At 47.9% G+C, this 22,340-nt stretch overlaps 1 protein-coding gene across 4 annotated transcripts in view; it reads right to left on the bottom strand.

Annotated features, from left to right (window-relative positions):
- Nucleotides 1-11,654: 11,654 nt before the first annotated feature.
- The window catches only part of PTH1R (parathyroid hormone 1 receptor), a 187,978-nt gene continuing 177,292 nt past the window's right edge, over nt 11,655-22,340 (bottom strand). For all 4 annotated transcript variants that reach the window (XM_073334849.1, XM_073334850.1, XM_073334851.1 and 1 more), the window contains one exon: nt 11,655-21,604. In XM_073334849.1, the coding sequence (XP_073190950.1) occupies nt 21,242-21,604 (363 nt within the window). In that variant the 3' untranslated portion in view covers nt 11,655-21,241. The remainder of the gene's footprint in view (nt 21,605-22,340) is intronic.

The raw sequence follows: 22,340 nt of genomic DNA, 5'->3' as shown, positions 1-22,340 counted from the left end.
ATCTATGGCACACCCCTATGAACCAGATCCTCAGGTAGTGTGAATGGGAGCAATTCCATTGAATCAGTGGAGCAGCACCCCTTTTATGCCAGCCAAAGATGTGTCCTTGCTCCTTAATAAATCAACCGTGTCCCCAGGCTTGATACACTTCGCTCTTTGGACCCAGCGCCCCAGCTGGTATAAATCAGCTGCATCGATTGCACTGGTGCGACGCTGATTTACGCTGCTGAGGATCTGGCCCACTGGCGTTTGATTTAAACCGTTGGTTGGCCGGTTGAGCCTTATGTTAACAGATGACGCTTGGCATTTCAGAGGGGCCCTCCTGTCTCGTGCTCCTGATGCCACATTTCGTAGGCTAATTTATTCCATCTTGTGCCCCGCCGGGGTGTTCTCTTCCTTCTCTGATCTCAGCTCCATTGTGGAAACATTTCCAGGCCTCCAGGAGATGTCCCGTGCGATGTAACGCCTGCTCTGCCTTATCCCCGTCCCCAGCTGTGCTTCCCACTGACCATTATTCCCTGAGCTCTTGCTGTGTTTATTGCCAGGTGGCTGCCAAAATGTCAGGAAGGGCTGGGCGGCGGGTTGGACCATATGCCCATACGAGCCTCCCCATACACATCGAAACTGGCTAAGCCTACCTTGTGGTGGGACTATTTGACCTCCAACGCGGAGGGAGAGCCTATGAAGGAGCCTGCCCATTGATCCGTGATTGGTCACTCCCTCAGGAGAGAGGCGGGGCCAGCTAAACAGAGAGGGCGAGGGGTGGGGTTAGGTTGTTGGGGGCCGGGTGCACAGGAATAAGTGAAGTGACTCAACCGCGTCCTTCCAGTACGGGTGGGCAGGGCATGGGCGGGACCTCGGCTTCACCTCCGCTCATTGGACAAAGTGTCTGAGCCTGTCCAGTGGGGTTATGTCATTTGTTGCTGATATCGTCTATTGGGAAATGACCCCCCACCCTGTGGGAGCCAGGAGGAAGCCGGAGAAGAATTGTGTGTCATGGGGTTAATGAGGCTCATGGCAGCTACCATGCCAATGCTTGCTCAGGGCCATGTCCAACGGCACAGTGTAGCCCTCAGTCAACATGTTTAATAGACCCTCTTGCACGACTAGTTTCCATCTTTTCCTTACCTTAGGTAAAGCCAGCGGTCTACTTAGAAGGCCATCTTTCCAGAAAAGCAGCTCATAACCTTATCCTCACAACGCCTAGCCAGGCAGTGAGTAAGGTTATGTCCATTTTCTAGATGGGGAAACTGAGGCACGGTGTGGGGAAGTGACAATCTCACCACTAGTAAGTCAAAAGCTTTGTCTTCTGTAGCTCTGGCTAGCTGAAAACTAGCCTTCCAGTATCCTGCTGGCTTCCTGCCTCTTTCCATAGCACAAAGAAGCCTCTCTCTCTCGCCGAGTGTAACTGTCCTTCTGCTGTTTACTTTTGTGAGTTTGTTTCTAAACTCTTCAGAGCTTTTTGTTCTGTGATTTGCATGAAAGAGACAGGTTGGACAAACACCTGTCAGGGATGGTCTAGGTTTAATTGGTCCTGCCTCAGTGCAGGATGACTTCTCAGCCTGACATTCACTGTACCAAGAAAATAAGTGTTTGTGTAACTTTTTTGTAATTATATGTTTACTTGCAGCACATTATTAAGCCACTAGGTGTCTCTGTGTAGTGCATGGAGTTCTGAGCGGGGCATGGTCCATGGTAAACAAGACAGATATAGTTGGCACACAAGCTGTGTGGAAACCTGTTTGTGGCTGCAGTTGCCTCCTATGTAAAGCGGTCACTGATTCTATGTTATGTGTCTAGATATTGCAGGTACTTATATGGCTCCCATGCCCATATTACCTGAACACCTCAGAAGATTTATTGTGTTTAGCCTCATAATCCCTCTGTGAGATGGGAAAGTACTATTATACCCATTTTGCAGAAGCACACAGAGGCCAAGCCAGGTCTACACGAGGAACACTTTGCTGGTTTACTATTCTGGCAAAGCACTCGCTGGGCTGTGTCAGTAAAGCTTTAGTCTAGCACCCCGGAGTGAAATAGGCACTAGTGGTATAACCGTGCCTACACCAGGACCTTTTGCCGTAATCAAACCCCAGACTGATGTAGCTTTATAGTGCAGACCTCGGCCATGCAGGCCGTCTGCGTCCAAACAGGAAATTGACGCATGTCCTAGCTGGCACCCTACCCTGGGATCCACTCTTCTCCCATCTATAATAAATGCTTTCTTTTTGCCGTTGGGTTGCATTTCATTGATGTGGTTATCCTGGAGTAATGACTGGTTCTTTTCCCGTGGCTCTGGACAGCTCTCTCCAGACAAGCTGTGAAATCCTGGCCGTCATTAAACTAGCCGGCCATACTCTGCCTCGCAAGCCAATATGTATTCATTTTTGGCATGTAGCAAAGGGTTTATGAACCAATCCTTTCCTTGCTTTCTGCCTACGGCTACGTACGCCAGTTTAGTTGAAGAAGTTGGTTGCAGTTGCAGTGGGGAAGTCATTCGTCATGCTTTCTAAAATGATCCCTTAAAAGGAAGGATGGTTCAATGTTTGGGGCACTAGCATAGAACTTGTGAGAACTGGGTTTGACTCTGCTCTGCTACAGGTTTCTTGTGTGACCCAGGGCAAGTCACTTAAGGTATGTCTACACTTCAATTAAAGAAAGCTCCTATGATGCCGAGTCTCAGAGCCCACCTCAGTTGACTGGGGCTTGGGCTGTGGGGCTAAAAATTGCAGTGCAGACATTTGCGCTGGGGCAGGAGTCTGGGCTCTGAGGACTCCCCGCCCCCCCCCCCCGCCACAATTGCGAGGCCAATTGTAAACATCTCCACTTTAAGTTTTAGTCCTGCTGCCCGAGTCAGCTGACCCAGGCCAGCCATGGCCATGCTGTGGATCTTTTATATACCCACAGAGGTCCAGATCCTCAAAGGTATACTCCTATGGGAGTTAGGCACCTAAATATCTTTGGGGATCTATGCCTCAATTTCTCTGTGCCTCCGTTCCCCATATATAAACTGGGGAATGACAGCGCTTCCCTACCTCATATATACATTCATGAGTGTAAGATGCTCAGAGACAATGGTGATGGGGACATATAAATGCCTAAAATAGATGTGTTGAATAGCGTTATTGGTGGAGAATTACTGTAATGTTCCACTCCATAGGTAGCTGCATTTTAGAAGCTGATGAGTGATCCATTACATGCCATTCGTAAAATAATTTGGGATACACCTGCTGCTTCAGATAAATAACCCATCATGGCTCCATCCAGGGCTTCTCCTACAAAGAATTTATATGGTAGTAGATATAAAAGACAGCTGTTTGCACTTGGCAAGCATAAACCCATCTACTTTTCCAAGGGATAGCATTTCCAAACAGACATAGTTTGGGGTTTATTTTTTTGTATTTCACAAAGGTTGGCTGGCTACAGCAGAGCTCAATTTTCCACGACAGATGACGGTGCTTTGGGAGCTAATATTCCGTGTTAATCTCTTTGGTGTCCAGGCAAATGGAACGCACAGAAATGGAAAAACTCGCCACAGAGCATTTCTACGGAGAGTGAAAACACAAATGTTTTGGAACCTTCAGTCGCGAGGCAGGTGGTGAGCTGAGATTACCGTTTATTGTGCAAAAAAGAAAGGCTTGTTTTTACTGCTCCCCAATAACTTTCTTGTATGTCCATTTTGTACACCTATTGTGGTTTGACACAACCCAAGATTGTGAGCTCTATGGACCAGGAGTGTCTTGTTAATCACTGTTCTGTATAGCATCTAGCACAATGGGGCCCGGCACTGGATTTGGGCCACTATACACTATCCAAAAAAAAATAAGTCATCAGCAGGATGAAATGGGAATCATCACTTCAAAGGAATGTAAGGAATTGGCAAGTGTTTACATGTGCACTGCCCTCTATTGGATAGAATCAGAACTGTTCAATTGTGGGTCATAGGTCCTATACTGTGAATGGCTAAAGAAGAACAGAACGAGGAGTAATGGTCTCAAGTTGCAGTGGGGGAGGTTTAGATTGGATATTAGGAAAAACTTTTTCACTAAGAGGGTGGTGAAACACTGGAATGCGTTACCTAGGGAGGTGGTAGAATCTCCTTCCTTAGAGGTTTTTAAGGTCAGGCTTGACAAAGCCCTGGCTGGGATGATTTAACTGGGAATTGGTCCTGCTTTGAGCAGGGGGTTGGACTAGATGACCTTCTGGGGTCCCTTCCAACCCTGATATTCTATGATTCTATGATTCTATGAAGAGTCCCCTTGAACCCAAGAAGTAGAGGAGTGCTATACAAAAGTGATGTGTATATAGTATGTACACACACACACACACACACACACAGAGTTAATATGATGCATGCCACCTATTGTCACATGATTACGTAGCATTGTTCACAAGTGAGCAGGCTCAGTAGAGTTATTGTGATACACAGCAACCGGCTTGCTGAGTCCAGCTCTTCTGCGAGGCCGGTGCATTTGGTGCAGGAGACCCTGGGTTCTAGCACTGCCCGTGTTTAAGGGGGAGGAGGTGGCTGCAGACCCAGTAAAAGGAATAAAATTAGCATAGAACCAGGTTGCTGAGGGGCACACTTTAAGCAAATAGATTTCTAGATTCCAAGGCCAGATGGGACCATTGTGAGCATCTAGTCTGACCTTCTGTACAACACAGGCCAGAGACCTGCCCCACAATAATTCCTAGGGCAGAACTTTCAGAAAAAACATCCAAGCATGGTTTAAAAATGGTCGGTGATGGAGAATCCACCGCCACCCTCAGTAACTTGTTCCAATAGTTAATTGCTCTCACTGTTAAAAATATGTGCATTATTTCCAGTCTGAAGGTATGTAGTTTAAACTTCCAGCCCTTGAACTGTTCCAGATCCGTGTTATCAAAGCTGCTTCCCCCCACCCCCCTGCTCTTTTCAAACCACTTTGAGACCTACTGTGGTCATCGTGAAGGTCCAAGTGGCTGCAGTGAAGACAGAGGAGGCCACAGGCTTGCTGGAGCTGACCCTGGACATGACAGAATAGGTTGCAAGTCTGCTGCTATTTGGTGTTTTTCTTAAAGTCCCAGCTCCTGGAGTCATGCTGTTACGGAAGTACGAGTTCTCATTTAAAACAATAGTAAGCTGTCACAGTTGCACAGATACAGCCCTCCAAGGAGAGAAGTTGGGGGGGGGCGGGCAAAAAAACCTAACCTGTTTTAAGACTGAGCTTGATACGTTTATGAGGAGACACCCTACAATGCCCTGCAAATATTAGCCACTATCTCCAACAGCCAAAGACGGGGCGCTAGAAGGGGAGGGCTCTGAATAACTTCAGAGAATTCTTTCCCAAGTGTCTGGCTGATGGGTTTCACCCACAAGGTCAGGGTCTAATTGATCACCATATTTGGGGTCAGGAAGGAATTGTCCCCCACATCAGATTGGCAGAGATCTTGGGGGAGGGGGCAGCTTTCTCCTTCCTCTGCAGTATGGGGCACAGGGGCACTTTCTGGTTTGAACTAGAGGAACCGGTGGAGTCTCTGTAACTTGAAGACTTTAAACAATGACTCAGCCAGAGATTATGGGCCTGCTACAGGGTGGGTGAGGTTCTGTGGACATAAGATCATGAGGACCCCCTTCTGCCCTTAAATGTAGGCGTCTCTCAGAAAAGCTTGAAAATGTGACCCCTATAGGCTCAAAACCCAGATGCCGAAAAGCACCCAACGTTTCTTATTTTTAAAATCTGGTGATGGTTGAGGGCCTGCCTCCTGGCCTTTGAGCAAGCGGGGCTGGCAATACTAAATGACGTGACACCGTGGCGAGCTAGGCGGCCTGGTCGAACCAGCCCATTTTCATTAAGCCACCTCTTGTTTCTAAAAGAGACATTATCTGCGGTAGCCTTTGACTGGGCATGGAGTGGCACCTGGGTGCCTGTTTAAACCCCTTGCACTCATCCTATCTGACTAAGCAGAGAGCCAGGTTCAGGTAGGCTCAGTCTCCATCCCTCATTTGCTCAGGGGGTAGTACCACTTCCCACCCCTGTCCCAGAGTCCTCCCTGCTAGTTCCAAAGCACACCAGCTCCCCAGCGCCAGGGAGGGTGCGGGTTGCCTTCCTTGATGCTGTCGTGCCTCAGTTTCCTTCTGAGTGGGCTGGGGTTTCTTCAGCCTGTGAGGCCAGGTCGGGAGCTTTGGCCCTCTGGCAAAGGCAGAGTCTAACTAAAAGGGTCTCCCAGCCATCTATATTCCTCAGTCCTGTGACCCTTCCCAGGCTGCTTCCATCATGAAACCTGGGCACAGGGGACGCCTTGGCCCATGCTGCTCTTAAAGGCCCAGCTCATTTTGTAACACCCCCGCCCAGACACCAGCAGAGGGCTAATACACCCTCTTCACGCCTGCTGCCCGGGGCTCCTCACTCAGGTCCTATAGGCTCTGTGCCCTTCCCAGTGTCCATCGCCTGTTCCCAGCTTGAGGTATAGGGAATGGCCAGCTCCAGGGTTGCCACTGCCCAAACTCAAGGAAAAACCTGCCACTGCCCACCCCCAGCCTTACTCTCTTCTTTCAAGCATCCCCTCACCAGCCTGACCCCCACCCCGACCCATAAGCCCCTACACCCATTCCCTCCCAGGAGCTTCAGCCCTGGAGAGAGCCCCTACTGTCCCTGCCTCCCCCACTCCCCGTCTCTGCTCCCTACATGTCCCTGTTGGAGAGCCTCGGTCTGTCTGTCCTGCTTCCCCGACCTAGGTGCTGAGAGGAGCAGGAACCTCAGCCACTGTTGAGGGCCTGGCACGTGGTGCGGGATGACTTACGAGGAGAGGCTGAGGGCACTGAGCTTGTTTAGTCTGCAGAAAAGAAGAATGAGGGGGGATGTGATAGCAGCCTTCAACTACCTGAAGGGGGGTTCCAAAGAGGATGGAGCTCGGCTGTTCTCAGTGGTGGCAGATGACAGAACAAGGAGTTATGGTCTCAAGTTGCAGTCCGGGAGGTCTAGGTTGGATATTAGGAAACACTATTTCACTAGGAGGGTGATGAAGCACTGGAATGGGTTCCCTAGGGAGGTGGTGGAATCTCCACCCTTAGAGGTTTTTAAGGCCTGGCTTGACAAAGCCCTGGCTGGGATGATTTAGTTGGGGTTGGTCCTGCTTTGAGCAGGGGGTTGGCCTAGATGACCTCCTGAGTCTCTTCCAACTCTAATCTTCTATGATTCTATGATGCTTCCAGCAGCCATGTGACTTGCATGCCGCTTGCAAGTTTCTTGTAAGTTACACGTGGGGAGAAAAACCCCAACTGGGCACATGGCAACCAGCAACTGACAAGCCAGTAGAAAAACTGGCCAGCTGGCAAATGTAGCCAGATGTTAACAAGTTCAACAATTTAGAATTGGCTAGTAGCCTACGGATTAAAAAAAACACATATCTGTGGGGCTGACTAGCAGGCCACCCTCCTTTGCCAGCCCTGGTGTGGTCGTGGAGGCTGAATTTCTCCTCTATGCTGGGCATGGATTGAGCATCTCCCCTTCCTGCACTCCATGTTGAGGGATTAGAGGGTTCTCCTGTGGGCACAGAATCATAGAATCATAGAAGATTAGGGTTGGAAGAGAGCTCAGGAGGTATCTAGTCCAACCCCCTGCTCAAAGCAGGACCCATCCCCAACTAAACCATCCCAGCCACGGCTTTGTCAAGCCGGGCCTTAAAAACCTCTAAGGGTGGAGATTCCACCACCTCCCTAGGGAACCCATTCCAGTGCTTCCCCACCCTCCTAGTGAAATAGTGATTCGGAATATCCAACCTAGACCTCCCCCACTGCAACTTGAGACCACGGCTCCTTGTTCTGTCCACATGACGGGAACGGCAGGGATTGGACGGGGAACCCCTCGAGGCGAATGCATGCACGAGTACAGTTTGGGCTAATGCCCTGGGGGCGTACAGCATCGTAACAGACGCTCAGTCTCTGTGGAGCAGACACACAGAGTCCCTGTAATACACACTGGGCAGTGGGTTTCAGTAGTTCCCGTCTGGGCTGGCACCTCCTAGTGTCCTGACTGTTTAAAGCCTGCTCAGCATGGCGTTTTGGCTGTTGTGTTTTTGTGTCAGCAGCAACGCCCTGTGGCCCTCAACACAGCTGCCTCTCCGGCCTCCTAGCCAATAGGCCACAGCAAAGCAGCTGAGTTAAGTGGCCAGAGCAATGCATCAGGCTGCTTTGAGCAGGGGGTTGGCCTAGATGATCTCCTGAGGTCCCTTCCAACCCTGATATTCTATGATTGTGGTGCAGGGTCAGGAATGGAGGTGAAAAAGACAAGAGGGAAAACACTCCACCTGTGCGATTTGCTGTTGCCTCGCTGTTCCCCGGTGCGCTTCCCACTCACAGATGTGGAAGGATCTGGAAGGTCTGCCCTATGCTTGTGCACAATCACTAGAGCACCAGAGCCTCACCGAACTCTCCTGGACACCAATGGGAGTAAGAAGACACTGACATCCCTTTGGGGCTCAGGGCCTAGGTGTCTCGCTGTGCTGGGTGAGTGAGCGTCAGGGAATATGCTTAGGGCCCAGCTATACAAGGGCTGTGTTTGTGGCTGGGCTCAGCTTGGGGGGTGCGCAAGGTGGCACGAGCTTCTCCCTTGCCTCTGTCCCCGGCACAATCCCACAGCAGGCCCTGAGCGGAATGAAGTCAGTTCCCATGGAACCAGCTGCAGGTTAGCAAGCCTTGTGCGGAATGGGCACAATCAGTCTGCTTAATTAGGACACCTGCGTGTGATTGACACGGCACTCAAAGAATGGTACCCAGTGTGAGCGTTAGAGGCAGATCTTGGTTCATCTCCGTGTGCCCCATACTGGCTCAGCATAACAAATTTGCGTTAGCAACCCTTTCAGACCCCTTTGGAATCTAGGGCTGTCAACTTGTAGTATTTAAAAACCGGACACTCCAACAGGAGTGCTGGAACCATCCCTTCCCCGCCCCTTCCTCTGAGACCCCGCCCTTGCCCCGCCCCTTCCCTGCAGGCCTCACCTGTGCCCCGCCTCTTCCCCCCCCCGAGACCCTGTCCTTGCCCCACCTCTTCCCCCGAGACCCTACCCTGGCCCCGCCCCTTCCCGGCAGGCCTCACCCCTGCCCCGCCTCTTCCCTCAAGGCCCTACTCCTGCCCTGCCCCTCCCCCTGAGGCCCTCCCCCCATTCATGCCTCTTTCCCCTGCCCCCATCCGTTGCTGCTCTTGCCCTCTCTCCCCGACCTCTGCCCAGGTTGGGAGGGATTCGCCTGCTGAGCCGGGGCAGGGAGCTGCAGCCACCCGACGCAGGTAGGAGGTGGCCCCGGCTAAGTAGGGGCTGGCGCGGTTGATGACTCGGCGCCTCTCCGCTTCCCCTGCCTGCAGTAACCGGACTTCAGGTGTCCAGTCAGTAGATACGATCGGACACTGTCAGATCCCCTTTTCGACCGGACTTTCCAGTCAAAAACCAGGCACCTGGCCACCCTGTGCCATTTGGAGGCGTGCCTCCGCTGGCTGATGCTGCAGGAGCACAAGCCGGCGCAGAATGCCATTGCCACTGGATTCCTCTGGTGCGATGTCATCTCAACGCAGTTCAGGGGGTGGGGGTGGTGGAAAGCCTCTTTATTTAGATTGTCAGGTCTCTGGGGTAGAGAGACTTTTACTGGGTTTGTACAGCACCTTGCACAACGGGAGCCTGATTACAGTTGGGGTCTCTGGGAATGTCCATAATATAAATATAAACATTTGAGGCCAGACTTGCATAACAGTGAACTCTAGATGGGCAGGAAGGAAGGCGCAACATTTTGAGTCCCTAACGGATGCCTCTTGTCGATCAGGAATTCCAGCGAACTGGGACAAAGGCCTGCGAAGCAGGGCACCCCCACCCATCAGTTGGATGCTACAGTGTTTGCGTGTGTTACTCACATAGACTAGCATTCGCTCATCTCGAGTTAGGTCTTTTACACTAAGCGTTTGGAGCGTTCCAGAGACGCCACTCTGCATTGTTCGCTCCCGGCTTACTGAAGGCATGGCATAATTCTGAATGGAAAGAGACGCCTACAGGATATTGAGAACGTGAGAATATCAGCTGGTATGAGTGCATCTTTCAAAATAGCCACTGCAGCCACACGAGGAGAATAATAGAAGCAAGAGGCACTGCTACATAGAAGGGCTCGCCGTGGGAAGGGAAGACAAGGCGGGATCTCCTTGTTTCAGCCTATTACTGCACCTGCACTTCTTCACCTTGGTTTTGTCCATTTCCACCAACCGTTGCCTTCGCCGGGGGAATTCAGGGCCTGGATCGTGAGAGATGCTGGGCATCCCCCAGCTCCAATTAAGTCAACAGAAATTGCTTGGGTGCAAATCCCCAAAGGCACTTAGGCTCCTAACTTCCATTCTGGACCCTGCTGCTCTAAGGGTAAGCATGGAGCAGGTTGCGAGGGTGTGTCGTGGATTGTTCTTCTGCTCAACATGCTGATTTGGGCAGTGTTGTGGATTCTTCCATTGAGCACTGTCAGGGTGGTTTTCTGGTGGAAATACAGACAAGCTAGGTCTTCCAGTGGGACTCCAAAGGTCCTTGCAAGCATGGAAGCCTACTGTCCAAAGGCAGCTCTCCTCTGTGGACCTCTGTAGTATGTTATCTCATTCTTATATTGAAGTTGCTATATTGAATCAGACGATTGGTCTATTTAGTATCCAGCCTCCATTTGGCAAGGACCAGAACCCAGCACTTCAGAAAATTCATTCCTCATGCACCTAACCAATTATGTGGGGTTCTGTCTCTGCTTGGTGTGGACACTGAAAAGTCTGGGGAGCTTTGCACAGAAGCAAGGATTTGTCCAAGTGTCCTTGGTCAAAACTGTCCCCATTTCTCACCGTTAGGAGCTGCAGGAACTCAGAAATTTTGAAAATCAAGCAAACGACTCCATGTATATCCACCTATATAAGTTGCCTGGTTTTCAGAAAAGCCAAGGGCCCAGAGCTCCCACTGAAGCCAACAGCAATTTAGCCTGACTAAAGACTTCCGGAGTTTTCTTGATACATTATCATACCAACTGTCATCCTGAAAGCATCACTGAAATACAGCCACTTCTGGGGTGGAGTGTCACAGCCAACCAGCGCACACAGCACACTGTTAAACAGAGGCGGAAGGGAACAGTTTTGCCCAACACTTGTTCCTACAAAACTCAATGGTGCATCATATGGAATGTCCTGGCACATGCAAGGACAGATTCTTAGCTGGTATAAACGGCATTGCCGTGTTGAAGTCAATAGAACAACACTGATTTGCACCAGCAGGAGAATCTGGACTGTAGTTTCTTGTTTTGCATGCACATTTAGGCAGATGGAATATGTAGCACTGGTCCACCCAACAGGGTTCAAAAAAGATCTAGATAAGTTCATGGAGGATAGGGCCATCAATGGCTATTAGCCAGGGTGGGCAGGGAGGATGTCCCTAGTTTCTGTTTTCCAGAAGCTGGGAATGGGTGACAGGGGATGGATCACTTGATGATGACCTGTTCTGTTCATTCCCTCTGGGGCACCTGGCATTGGCCACTGTCGGAAGACAGTATACTGGGCTAGGTGGACCTTTGCTCTGACCCAGTCTGGTCGCTCTTATGTTCGTATGGACTGGCAGGCTCGAATACACAAGTGTCTTCAGGGTTGAGGGAGAGAGAGGCACACAAACAAAGATCCTTAAATGTTCATAAAATCAATAAAGATTTCTTTTTATTTTAATTCCCTTTTTTTTTTACATACACCTGTGGTTTTTTTCATTTTCCTGTCATTATTTTGGTCCATACAGAAAAGTAAAGGTGGAGGAATGTAAACCATATGCATTATTGAAGACATCACAATGCAGTGTCTCAATAGTACATAGAAATAAATCACAGTTTTGTCCTTTATATTTCCCCTGCCCCTTTTATGTGAAATGTGATCTAAAAAACAACACACAATGCAAGAGCTCCTTGGTCAACGTCCGCCCCTTTCCCTCCTGCTCCAATCAGAAAAAGGAGCCAGCGTTTGGAGAGGAGGACATTGCAGGCTTATGGGAGTCAGGATCCTCTCTAGTGCCCATATCAGGTCGCCGATGGCCACCCTCCACTGTTGGCTTAGCATGGAGTTGCTGAGAAGTAGCAATGGGTTTTAGCAGCAGGTAAATAACCTCCTGTCCGTTTCGCTTAGCTCACCAGAAAGACAAGCAAATGGCCTGGTGCTTCTGTAGACTGGGGCCAGGGCAATCTGCCCTGGCATCTGCACTCCTGCTGTAGCTTCTTGTGTGTGCACATGTATATGGACCCAAATCCTCAACTGGCATAAACCGGCAAGCCCCAAGTCAGTGGGGCCAGGCTGATTTATCTCAGTTGCAGATTTGGCCTATGGTGCTATTCTTTCCCTTTATTAGGACCCTCACTGGGGGAACTAAGCCACCGAATGACTTGTATCTTACCACACACCCCTAGCTCCCCATTCCACACGCCCCGTGACCTGAAACATTGCTCGTTTGGTATGGATGGTCACTGTCTTGGTTTCAGCGGAGCTGGGTCCACTTCTACAGGAAACCAATGGACAGGAACAAAACCATGTATTCAACCCACTTTCTTCCCAAACACTCTCCCATCCAGATGGCCCCCTTTATCCAGAATCACCTGTCTACTAATTGCCCCTGATTGCCGCAACTAGAGATCCGACCTCTCCGAAGTTCTGTCTCTGAAACCCCATTTCAGACAAACGAGGCTGTACTATAGTTAACACTTCCCCTCCCGCTCTGCTTTCTGGGCTACTTCAAAGCTTGTGTTAATTATTTTTCCAAAGCAGGGGAGGTTAGGGGAGATTGTTCATTGGAATAATGATACTGAGCCTTTTACCTCTTCAAAAACAAAAGCGTGACATCACGCCTCACTGAAGTCAATGGGAGCCTCGCCATTGAATTCAGTGGGGCCAGGAGTTCATTTGAAATGGACTTCAATGGATCTATGCTGAGAGCTACAAGTTGAGAATCTGGCCTTATTGACCGTCACGCAGTCCCAGAGAGGTGGAGGGGTAAGCAGTCACCAGAGCTCAGAGGGGGGTTAAATAGGAGAACAAGAACTCCTAATTCCTGGATTTCTCTCTTTGTGCTCAGACCGCTGCAGGGGACATCTTTCTTATCTGTGCTGGAGGACAGAAAGGAAGGTTGAAAAAAGTGATCTCTGCCTTTGCGGGGGAAGGGAGAGAGAAAGAAGAACAGATATTGCCAAAGAAGCCATTTGATCTCGGAGTGAGGCCTCTGCTCAGAACAGAAGTCACTCATGTGCTCACGTCCATCTCTATTCAGAACAGCATTTAAACATGTGCGTAGAGTTAGGCACTTGCAGAAGTGTCGTGAAGGTATGTTCTCCAGAACTGGTGCCAGAATTATATTCCTCTCTGGTCCCTGATGCTATTCATTGAAGTGGACTCTTGTTTAAACTTTATTCACTGCAGCATTTTCACTTGCTCATGTTTCCTCAAGCTAGAGCCAGATTCGGAGCTGATGTCTAACCTCATGCGACCGCATTAAATGGGATTGCATGGTTAATCGGGGCTAAATTTGTTCCGCTATGTTCTTAGGAGCACAGGCTTTGGCTCCAATACAAATGCAAGAGCTTAACCTCCAGAGGCTAGCACTGTTTCTTCTTCTTAAAAAAAAACAACCCACCCCAAACATCAGCTGGTCCAGTTATCACAGAGCAAGGGGTCCCACCTGTAGCTGTAGTAAGTAGAAATCTTAAAGTGGCTAGGCCAATCCCTAATTATTTGCAGAGAATGTTCATAGGTAGGAATAAAGGCATTGGATTAGCAGCATGAAACAGAATTCTCTATGAGCCTCCAACAGAAGGCTTGACTCTGATCTCTTTTACATGGTGTAATTCAATGACTTCAGTGGAGTTACTCCTGGCGTACAGCAGTGGCTGAAAGATCAGAGACGCCCTTTCTCTAACTGGCCCTGGCGACCAATTATGAATGGCCAGTTGTCTCAATGTATTACTTCTATGCCATCCACTGTTGAGAACTCCCTTCTGCTCAAGAAAGATCGGACAGCCAGGCATCATGCAGAAATTAGTATAATAATGACACTGAAAGTAACCCGGTGAAATAAATACATAATTACTTATCAGCCTGGCTCAGTGAAAATAAATGTTTAATTACTATCTGTTCCTGAGAACAGTATTTGCCTAATAAATCCACCCTTCCAAAAGCAAGAGACCAGTTTGGCACTGCGGTACTTCAGTTTTTCACTGATGTAATGCCACAGAAATCATTGGGAAACTGGAATACTGCCATGCTGAATTAAGCCCATTATGGCTCCTTTCAGATACTCTGAATTGGCTTTGTATTAAAGCTGTAGAATGGGCTTCTAGCCAAAGCATGAATCTGAGTCCAGCTAAAAAGTATTATTGCATGAAAAACTAACCTCTAAAACTCTCTGCCAGATGAACCTTCATCCATCCATCCATCCATCCATCCATCCATCCAGAGAAGGGATTTAGTTAGTTAGTGAAGGTATTTAGCAGTATTTTCTAAACAAGGCCACCTGATCGGGACACCCCTTTGATATCATTGGCTTTTAATAGATAGTTGTAAAGATAATTCATTTGGGGGTGAGGGTTCAATTGCAACCCATTACCAATGTCTGTGACTCAGACTTTTGTCTCGAGGTTGTTGTTTCTAATCAAATTGAGACAGAAATTCTTATGAGTTGCTTTGAGCCCAGAAGCCGTTCCTGTGAAATGGAGTTGGGTGGATCTTAGTCAAATTTTAATGGACAGGTGTCTCCATCCAAACTGGCCTTTTTGGCATTTCCAATGGAGACACCAAGGATCAAATGGGCCATAAAGACCAGACTTGCCTCTCAGAACTTTTAGGCAAACGTCCATTAAGGGAAAAGATAAGAAGGCAACCCTAAGCTACTTCTCTCTTGTCAAAGAAGCCCACGTCAAAGCCAGGCTTGTGTGTCTTTCACCAGGATTTTATGAATTGGTGCAGATGAGCTACGTTTTAGTCTCTCTTGTTCTGTCACATGGGTTTATAGCAACTCAGCCATGATTTCCTTTTCTGCTGCAGCCTTAACTAACAGCTCCGTCCACTAGCCAAAGCTCTAGTTTTGATGTTGAGGGAGGTCAGAAAATGGGTTTCACGGCATGGTGATAGGCCAGTGAACTTTTATAAAGATGGCAGGATTTGCTGTTTTGGAAACAGGGTGTTCTTTCAGGCCAACCATATTTGCTGTCCAATAGGGCCAACCTTTTAATTTCACAACAGTATAAAAGCTGCCACACAATCCAGATCACTGAATAGGGATAGACGTGTTCTTTCCTTTTATTCATGCAGTTTACGAATCGTCATGTTTTCCAGGCAAACCAAAAGGCCATGGCCATTCCTACAGGACATTATTTAGAGGGTCTTTTGCAGACTCAGCTCCTTGGCAATTTGCTACATTTCTCATTTCAAGACACCCTAGAAGAATAGGCTACAAACCGCACTCGGTGTGGAGAGATGTAGTAAAAGCTTTACAAACTCAGTAGCTTGATGCGGATTTTGTGTGGGTCCTTCACTCACTCGCTACAACATGGCAACCCCTCAGAAATAACAGCAAAATTAAAAAGTCAAATGGCAATACGGTTCCAGCACAGGTCTCATCTAGGAATATCTAATCTCCAAGACACACCACTGGGCGCAATACAATCTCTCACCCAGAGGGTGTAGTTAGATAGAGCTGGCATGGTGAAGACCTAAGCCAACATCCTACGAAATGTTTTACCCACCTGCCAGGCAATTACAAGTTGCAGATGGCAGCATGTTACCCCCACTTACAGAGGATTAGAAATCCAAGAGATGGACACTGAAGCTTTCTGGCTCCCCGCAGAGTGGTTTAAATTGGAAGAGACTGCTCCGATTGTCATTTGCTTCCATCAGAGCTCAGACAGGCCAAGACTCAGAAGAGGAGATGGGGAAGAGATGGATTTGGCTCTGTGTTTGCTTAGAGAATCGGCAGTTCAGTGAAGATTATAATTAATAATTTTAATTTTGCTTAACCCCTTTTGGCTTTATTCCCTTGCCTGAGGAGGACATCCCCCTCAGTTGTCAGAGTTATGTACTTCTGACGCCTTATTCTCATTTACCCTAACTGAGCACTGCCATCAAAGACGACACAAAGTACAGGACAATGGAGAATCAGGCTCCAAATAATTTATATCCTCTCCTTCCTAATGCTTCCTGGCATCTACTTTCAGTTCATCGGGCACCATCAGCCCACCCTGAAAGAGATGCCAGGTGAATGGAAACATGGTCTTCACATAATGCACTAGAGACAGCAACTTGATGGAGGGAGAAACCTTGATTTATCCAGATGGACAAAAAGAGGCAGCCCAGAGCTAAGCGCACTGAACTGTGCGAGAACCTCCAGACTCCATGACTGCAACACACATGAAACACCTAGGCCACGAGCTAAACTGTAGCACTGGGCATTCACCTCACACGCTTTCGTTCCAAAGCATGGGCTTCGGCTCAACGAGCTACAGGCGCAGCCAGATGTGAAACTCATGACCAGTCCAGCCAGTAGAGGGCAGAGCTGGGCACAGGGCAGCTTCACGTATTACTCCAACATACCCTCTAGGGGCTGACTCATACGGTGCTGCTTCTTTTTTCACACATTGCTTTCTCAGGAGAAACTTCCATTGTTCGGAACAGGAGTTTTGGCTGAGGAAGGGCCAGAACGACCCATTTACTCTCGTTGAGTAGTACTGGTTGAAGCCACGGACTCATTCTTGGTGTCACTGAGTAAAGGTATCAGAAGTTACAGCCGGTTAAAAGAACCCACAAAGACATTTTTTCCCCTTAATTTTTGAAATTTCCACATTTTAAATTATTTCCGTCATCTCTCGGCAAAAAACCAAGAGAATGCATTTTTACAAACATCTCATCACTTTTTTTCCCCCGATACTTTTTTAAATCGAAAACTGTTGCCAAAAAGTTTGAAATTCTGATTTCCATCAACGCTATCAAAAACTGCCCCAAGAATGGACTGTGTAAGGACTACAAGATCTGGCTCTAAAAAAGTAAGAACTCCAGGAAGATGAGATGAGACAAAGTGGAGGAATAGGGAAAAAAGACACCATCTCTCAGGAACAAAGATGAAACAAGTTTATAGGGGGTCTACAAACACACGCATGCAGAGCAGAGATGATAGGAGACTACCCACATAGAACACACCTTCTGCCTTTCAAGAATCACAAGGAAGGGGAAGAGCAACATCTCTGTGTATTTCAGAGAGGAGGTAGATTAAACCGTGAAGAGCTCAGATTGCATGGCTGTTGATGGGAGGGAAGGGAGTAGGGAGCCAAGTGGAAACAAGAGCAAAGCTTTGAAGAGAACCCTGAAGGGGCTCAATGCTGCAGATCATTTTTCAACACGGTTAAGCCGACAAATAAGACATCACAGAACAGACATCAGGGAGGAGTGCAAGCTGGCTCAGATAAAAAGGAGGACAACTGTCCCCCCCTTGGAACCGTCCTAGAATTGAACTCTAGAAAAAGCTTATTTTTCTTTTCGTGGTTCTGAAGCCCTTAGGTATTTTCCCCCTTGCATCCACTATTTGACCCGAGCTAGAGATGGTGACGGCACAAGGAAGAATATTGTTGCAGAGCCTTTTCACCAGATTATCAACCCAGTTTGTATGGACTCAAATTCAGACCCTCACTGCAGATTAATTTGGCCAATAATCCAACCACGATATCTCCAAAGTGGATCACAATGCTTAATTTTGGAGGCTCCCTCCCCTCTTCCCCTTTGCAAGATGCTATAGGCTCCATCCAAAGCACACCTCCCACTGACTTCATTCATCATTGTATCAGGCCCTAAAGACTCCACCCTCAGTTCTCTGCAACTCTTGCTTTCAGCACAGGTAGGATTTGAATAGGATTCAACAACAATACAGTATGATTTGCTTTAAAACCAGAGAAATTCCATTTTTTATGTTCTTAATTCTTACATGCAATTCTGTTCATGCATATGAACACTCAAAGGAAAAAAATTACCTATCATTACATACAATTTGTGTTGGAAATGATTAAGAATAGATTTCCCTCCCCATCTCCATGTAATTTTTGGTCATGTTTAGCAACTGACAGCAGGTTCTGGTCATTAAATCCAGTGACAATTTTACGTTTATTTATTATACACGTTGTCTTTACAAATAAATTAATTTCATAGCTCTCGTTAATTACTTGAACTTTGCGAAATGATTTCCAAACACGTTATTAATCTCGAGCTATCTTCAGCAAACACGAGTAAATCATGAATCACCAGTAAGGAAACGTTGCTAAGTAATTTCTTTCTTTGAGTGATACAGTCACAAGGGTCAAGCGTCCACTTGGTAGGTTTTAAGCACAACACATGTCCATTGGGGATTGGAGGGGGGCAGATTGAAAGGGTCCATGCAAGGGTTGGCAAGCCAGAGCCAGCATACTTAATGCATCTCTCTCTTGAATTGGGATTACACGTTGGCAGCTCGACTCAATGGGATGCTAAATAACTCAAGTGTACACATGTTGACAGCTGACTGGCAATAACTTCCGCTTCCTCCAGAGGATATGCCAGCATATATGGCTAAGATGCAAGCAGTGAGTGCTTCAGACTGACCCAGATTTATGCAATGCTGGCTTGCTCTCAGTGCCAGACTTTCACTCAGTCCATCCGTTTTTCCTCGCAAGATTACTTAATTTCTGCATAGTATTATAAAAAAAACAAACCCCACAACCAAACCGATTCACCCTTTGGAGACCTGACATTTCAATAGCTGCCATTTGGTGGTAAATTGCTAAGAATATTTGGACTTATTCTAACCACACAAAACAAAAACAAACATCAAAAATAAATATTGTCACCTTCCAACATTTATACCTGAAATGGGGAGTACAGTTCCTTCAGAGCCCTACGGGGGGGCGCCCTCTTAATCACCACAGTCCACATCCCAGGTTCCGATCTGAAGCCCAGCAAAGGCAATGGGAGTCTTTCCATGGGCTTGGTTGGGCTTTGGATCATGTCTTAACCTGAGAGGTGGTACAAAGGCAGGTGCAGGACACTTGAGGTCGAGTCAAGGTACCAGCTGCTCTTCTCAGGGCCCCCAACAGACTCCATCAAGACAGGAGCTTTGGGAATGAAGGTCTTAAGCCCTGAGAGGAGCAGCGGATTCATTAGTCCACCTCCGGTGGCATGGATACGTCTCTGAGCCACCAGTCAGCAGGCTTCACCAGCTCAGCTCTGAAAGAGCGGGACAGAGAGTTGATTATCCGATAGGTGCACCCTTGGGTCCCCACAGGATCATTGCACCCAGCCATGACACCTCTTTCTGACTATGTTTAGACTGCAGCCAGATGATTCCTATATGGGGCCAACAGGATTCACGTACTGGAAGTACTTCCAAAATGTACTATTATGGGTTGGATCAAGGCTTGAGAAACCACAGCTCACCTGGGGGCACTGGGAGCCCAAGAAGGAATTTAGCCTGCCTCAGCCATATTTCCCCCTGAGAGACTCTGAGGATGCACACACTGGAATGGCAGCTGTCATTATCACCTCATGGCTCTAAATCATGGCATCTACAGAGACACAAGGCAATAAGCTCAGCTGGTGTGAAATGGCTTGAAGGAAGCTATGCCAATTTTCAGCAGCCAAAGGTCTAGCCCCTGGATTTTACCACTTGACTTCTGCTTGGCAGGTAAGTCAGATAAAAGTACCATGTGCGGTGGAACATGACCACCACCTACTTCCATGGTGACAGCAGGACATCAACAGAATCCACCAGCAAGGGAAACGGTAGATTGTGAAAATATTTCCCTGATCCCTTTTTCTGCCATTCATGCAGACTCTGTTTTACAGTTTTCCCTTTTTGGCCAATCACTGTGATGTCCGGACCCTCGGTCTCAATAGGTAGTTTCAATGACCTCAGTGGAGCTACAACTGTACAACCATTTCCACCAGCTGAGGATCTGGCCCACCGTATGTGTGTGTGTTCTAGATGGTCAAACCACAAAAACTCTGGCAAGTTCGGCAATGCATCCAGAAGTCTGGAATTCCAAAGTATCCAAATGCCTTAGCTCTGCAAAACTGGCCTGAGCATCTCATGAGAACAGGCGGACTTGTCCAACTCCAGCTCCTTCCTGCTCCTGGCTGAGATGGGAATACTGCTACAACAGACCCTCTCAGGATAGGTTGGCCTGTCCCGACCCAACAGGAAGTAGGAAATGCAGAGGTGAGAACAAAAAATAATTTAAAGATTTTTTTTAAAAAGTCAATTTTCCTGAAATTCCAAAAAGAAAAGAAAGAAAGAAAAGGTTTGAGTTGGCTTTACGCATGCACGCACACACACCAAGGCAGCCACAAACTTTCCTTTCCATCTCTACCCACTTAGAAGCCAACAGAATGGGCTTTTTTCTAAGATTGGACAAGCTAATACATTACATTCTGATACTTGCATTTTAATCCTAGGATTGTACTGGCTTCTCTCTTGTTACTTGGGCTCTGGGTAGGAGAACGGGAAGCCCGTTATGCACTCGCATCCAGTAGCTGTGAGTCATTTACCACAAAAGCATGCTGCATCATCAAGGAATCAGAAATAAGACCGCTCCAGGAGGGAACTTGCACACAATGACCCCGGGGGGTTGGATTTTATAACGAAGGGACAAAACCATCAAACACCAGAGCTGTCCATGCTGTGTTCTTGAACTGTCAGACATGGCCAGTGGGACACGGCCAGTCTGGTGTGGGTGATTGGAGGGTGGCTAGATTTCTTTAAAATGAATGAGAAAACCAAACCCAACCAAGCAGTGATGGCAACACCCCGGGGCAGCTTGAACCACTGAAAGAAAATGGCATGTCACATTCCTCACCAGACCGTCTCATTTCACTTGGTTGAATTCCCTGGATCTTTGTGCTGTGGACACTCTCCGAGAGGCGAAACTACAGAGTACCATTTGTACATCCCCTTGTAAACTCTGAATATCCCCGTTGTTCAACAGGTCACAAGGACCACGGGTCTGGAGAAGACTGCCTTCATTCACACCTTGGAGACTAGACCACTACGTAAATGTGTGTGATCAACAGCTGGCCACATCTGTGGTCCACTTTTCCCATATAACTTGACCTCTTGTTCCACAGAACAGAGAAACTGTATGAAAACCCTTGGCATCTGATTTGTGGCCTGGCATTCTTTTGCCCTCTAAATGCTCTCTGGGAGATTTCTTCTTCTTCTTCTTCTTTCTTTACATCACTGTCTCTCTTTCTTCTTCAACAACTACCGTGGGTCTGTCTCCATCATAAAGTCCAGAGCCATTCAGGTACTCCTCTTCTTTGTTGTACTGCTCTGGCCCAGAAGAAGGCATGGAGTTTTCGGAAATTGAGCCATTTTTGACATAGCCTGGCAAATTTCGGTGTCCGTTGAGGGCACCCGGAACAAGTCTCGTATTGAGATGTAGGGCAAGTGCCCCTCTGGTGGTTACATTAGTTATGCTGGTATGGGAGACCATGGGTCCATAACTATATGTCGTGCTCCCACTTCGTGCTTTCCTTTTAAAGTCAAGGGCTAAAGTCCACCTGCTCCATGACTTCTTTATTTCGGCTTGAACCTGAAGAGGTGGAGAGAAAAGAGAGGGAAGATCATGAGTGAGGAATAAAGGGATGACGCTGGTGACTGGGCTGCAGAAGGAGGTAGTGTAGATAGAGATGATGGCTGGGGGATTACTAGTAGTAATGGGATGCAAATGGGGACAAAGGGATAGTTATGCTGGATATCATGAACCACCCCTTAGTGGCAGGATAAATGAGACTGTGGAATTGTCTGCTGAGGGAAATGGTGGAAGTCCCGCTGGTTGCACCATTTACCACTCGACTGGGCCAAGTGGCAGCCTGGGATGGACTGGAGGGCCTGTTAGGTCTTTCCCATCTCTTAGGTGGCACAGCTCCCCTGACTTCAATGGACTTTGGATTGACTTTGGTGGACATACACTCATTTACACCACCTAAGGATCTGGCCCCATTATGTGTCCCTAACTGATTGGTGCTCTCTCTCCTTCACTTTATCTCTTACTGCTGTGGAAGACGCGTGACCTTCCCCTCCAGATTTCCCTTCCCAGCTGTCTATCTGGAGTCCTCTCTGAGCTGTAAGCAACCAAACCACTGCCTGCTAGCTAAAATGCCGAAAGGCTCGGTCCCAAAAGAAGCTACCTTTCCTTACTGCAAACTCTTTTCAAATAGTATAGTAAACTTCTGATATATTAGGATCATTCAAATCGTTTGTTCTCCATATCCAAGCCTATCCCCCCCAAAAAACCTAGCCAATCAACCAACCAGCCAACAACACCC

This window comes from Lepidochelys kempii, chromosome 2 (assembly GCF_965140265.1).
Source record: "Lepidochelys kempii isolate rLepKem1 chromosome 2, rLepKem1.hap2, whole genome shotgun sequence".
Taxonomy (NCBI): domain Eukaryota; kingdom Metazoa; phylum Chordata; order Testudines; family Cheloniidae; genus Lepidochelys; species Lepidochelys kempii.
Note: the sequence above shows the minus strand (reverse complement) of the source record. Positions and strands in the feature narration are given on the sequence as shown.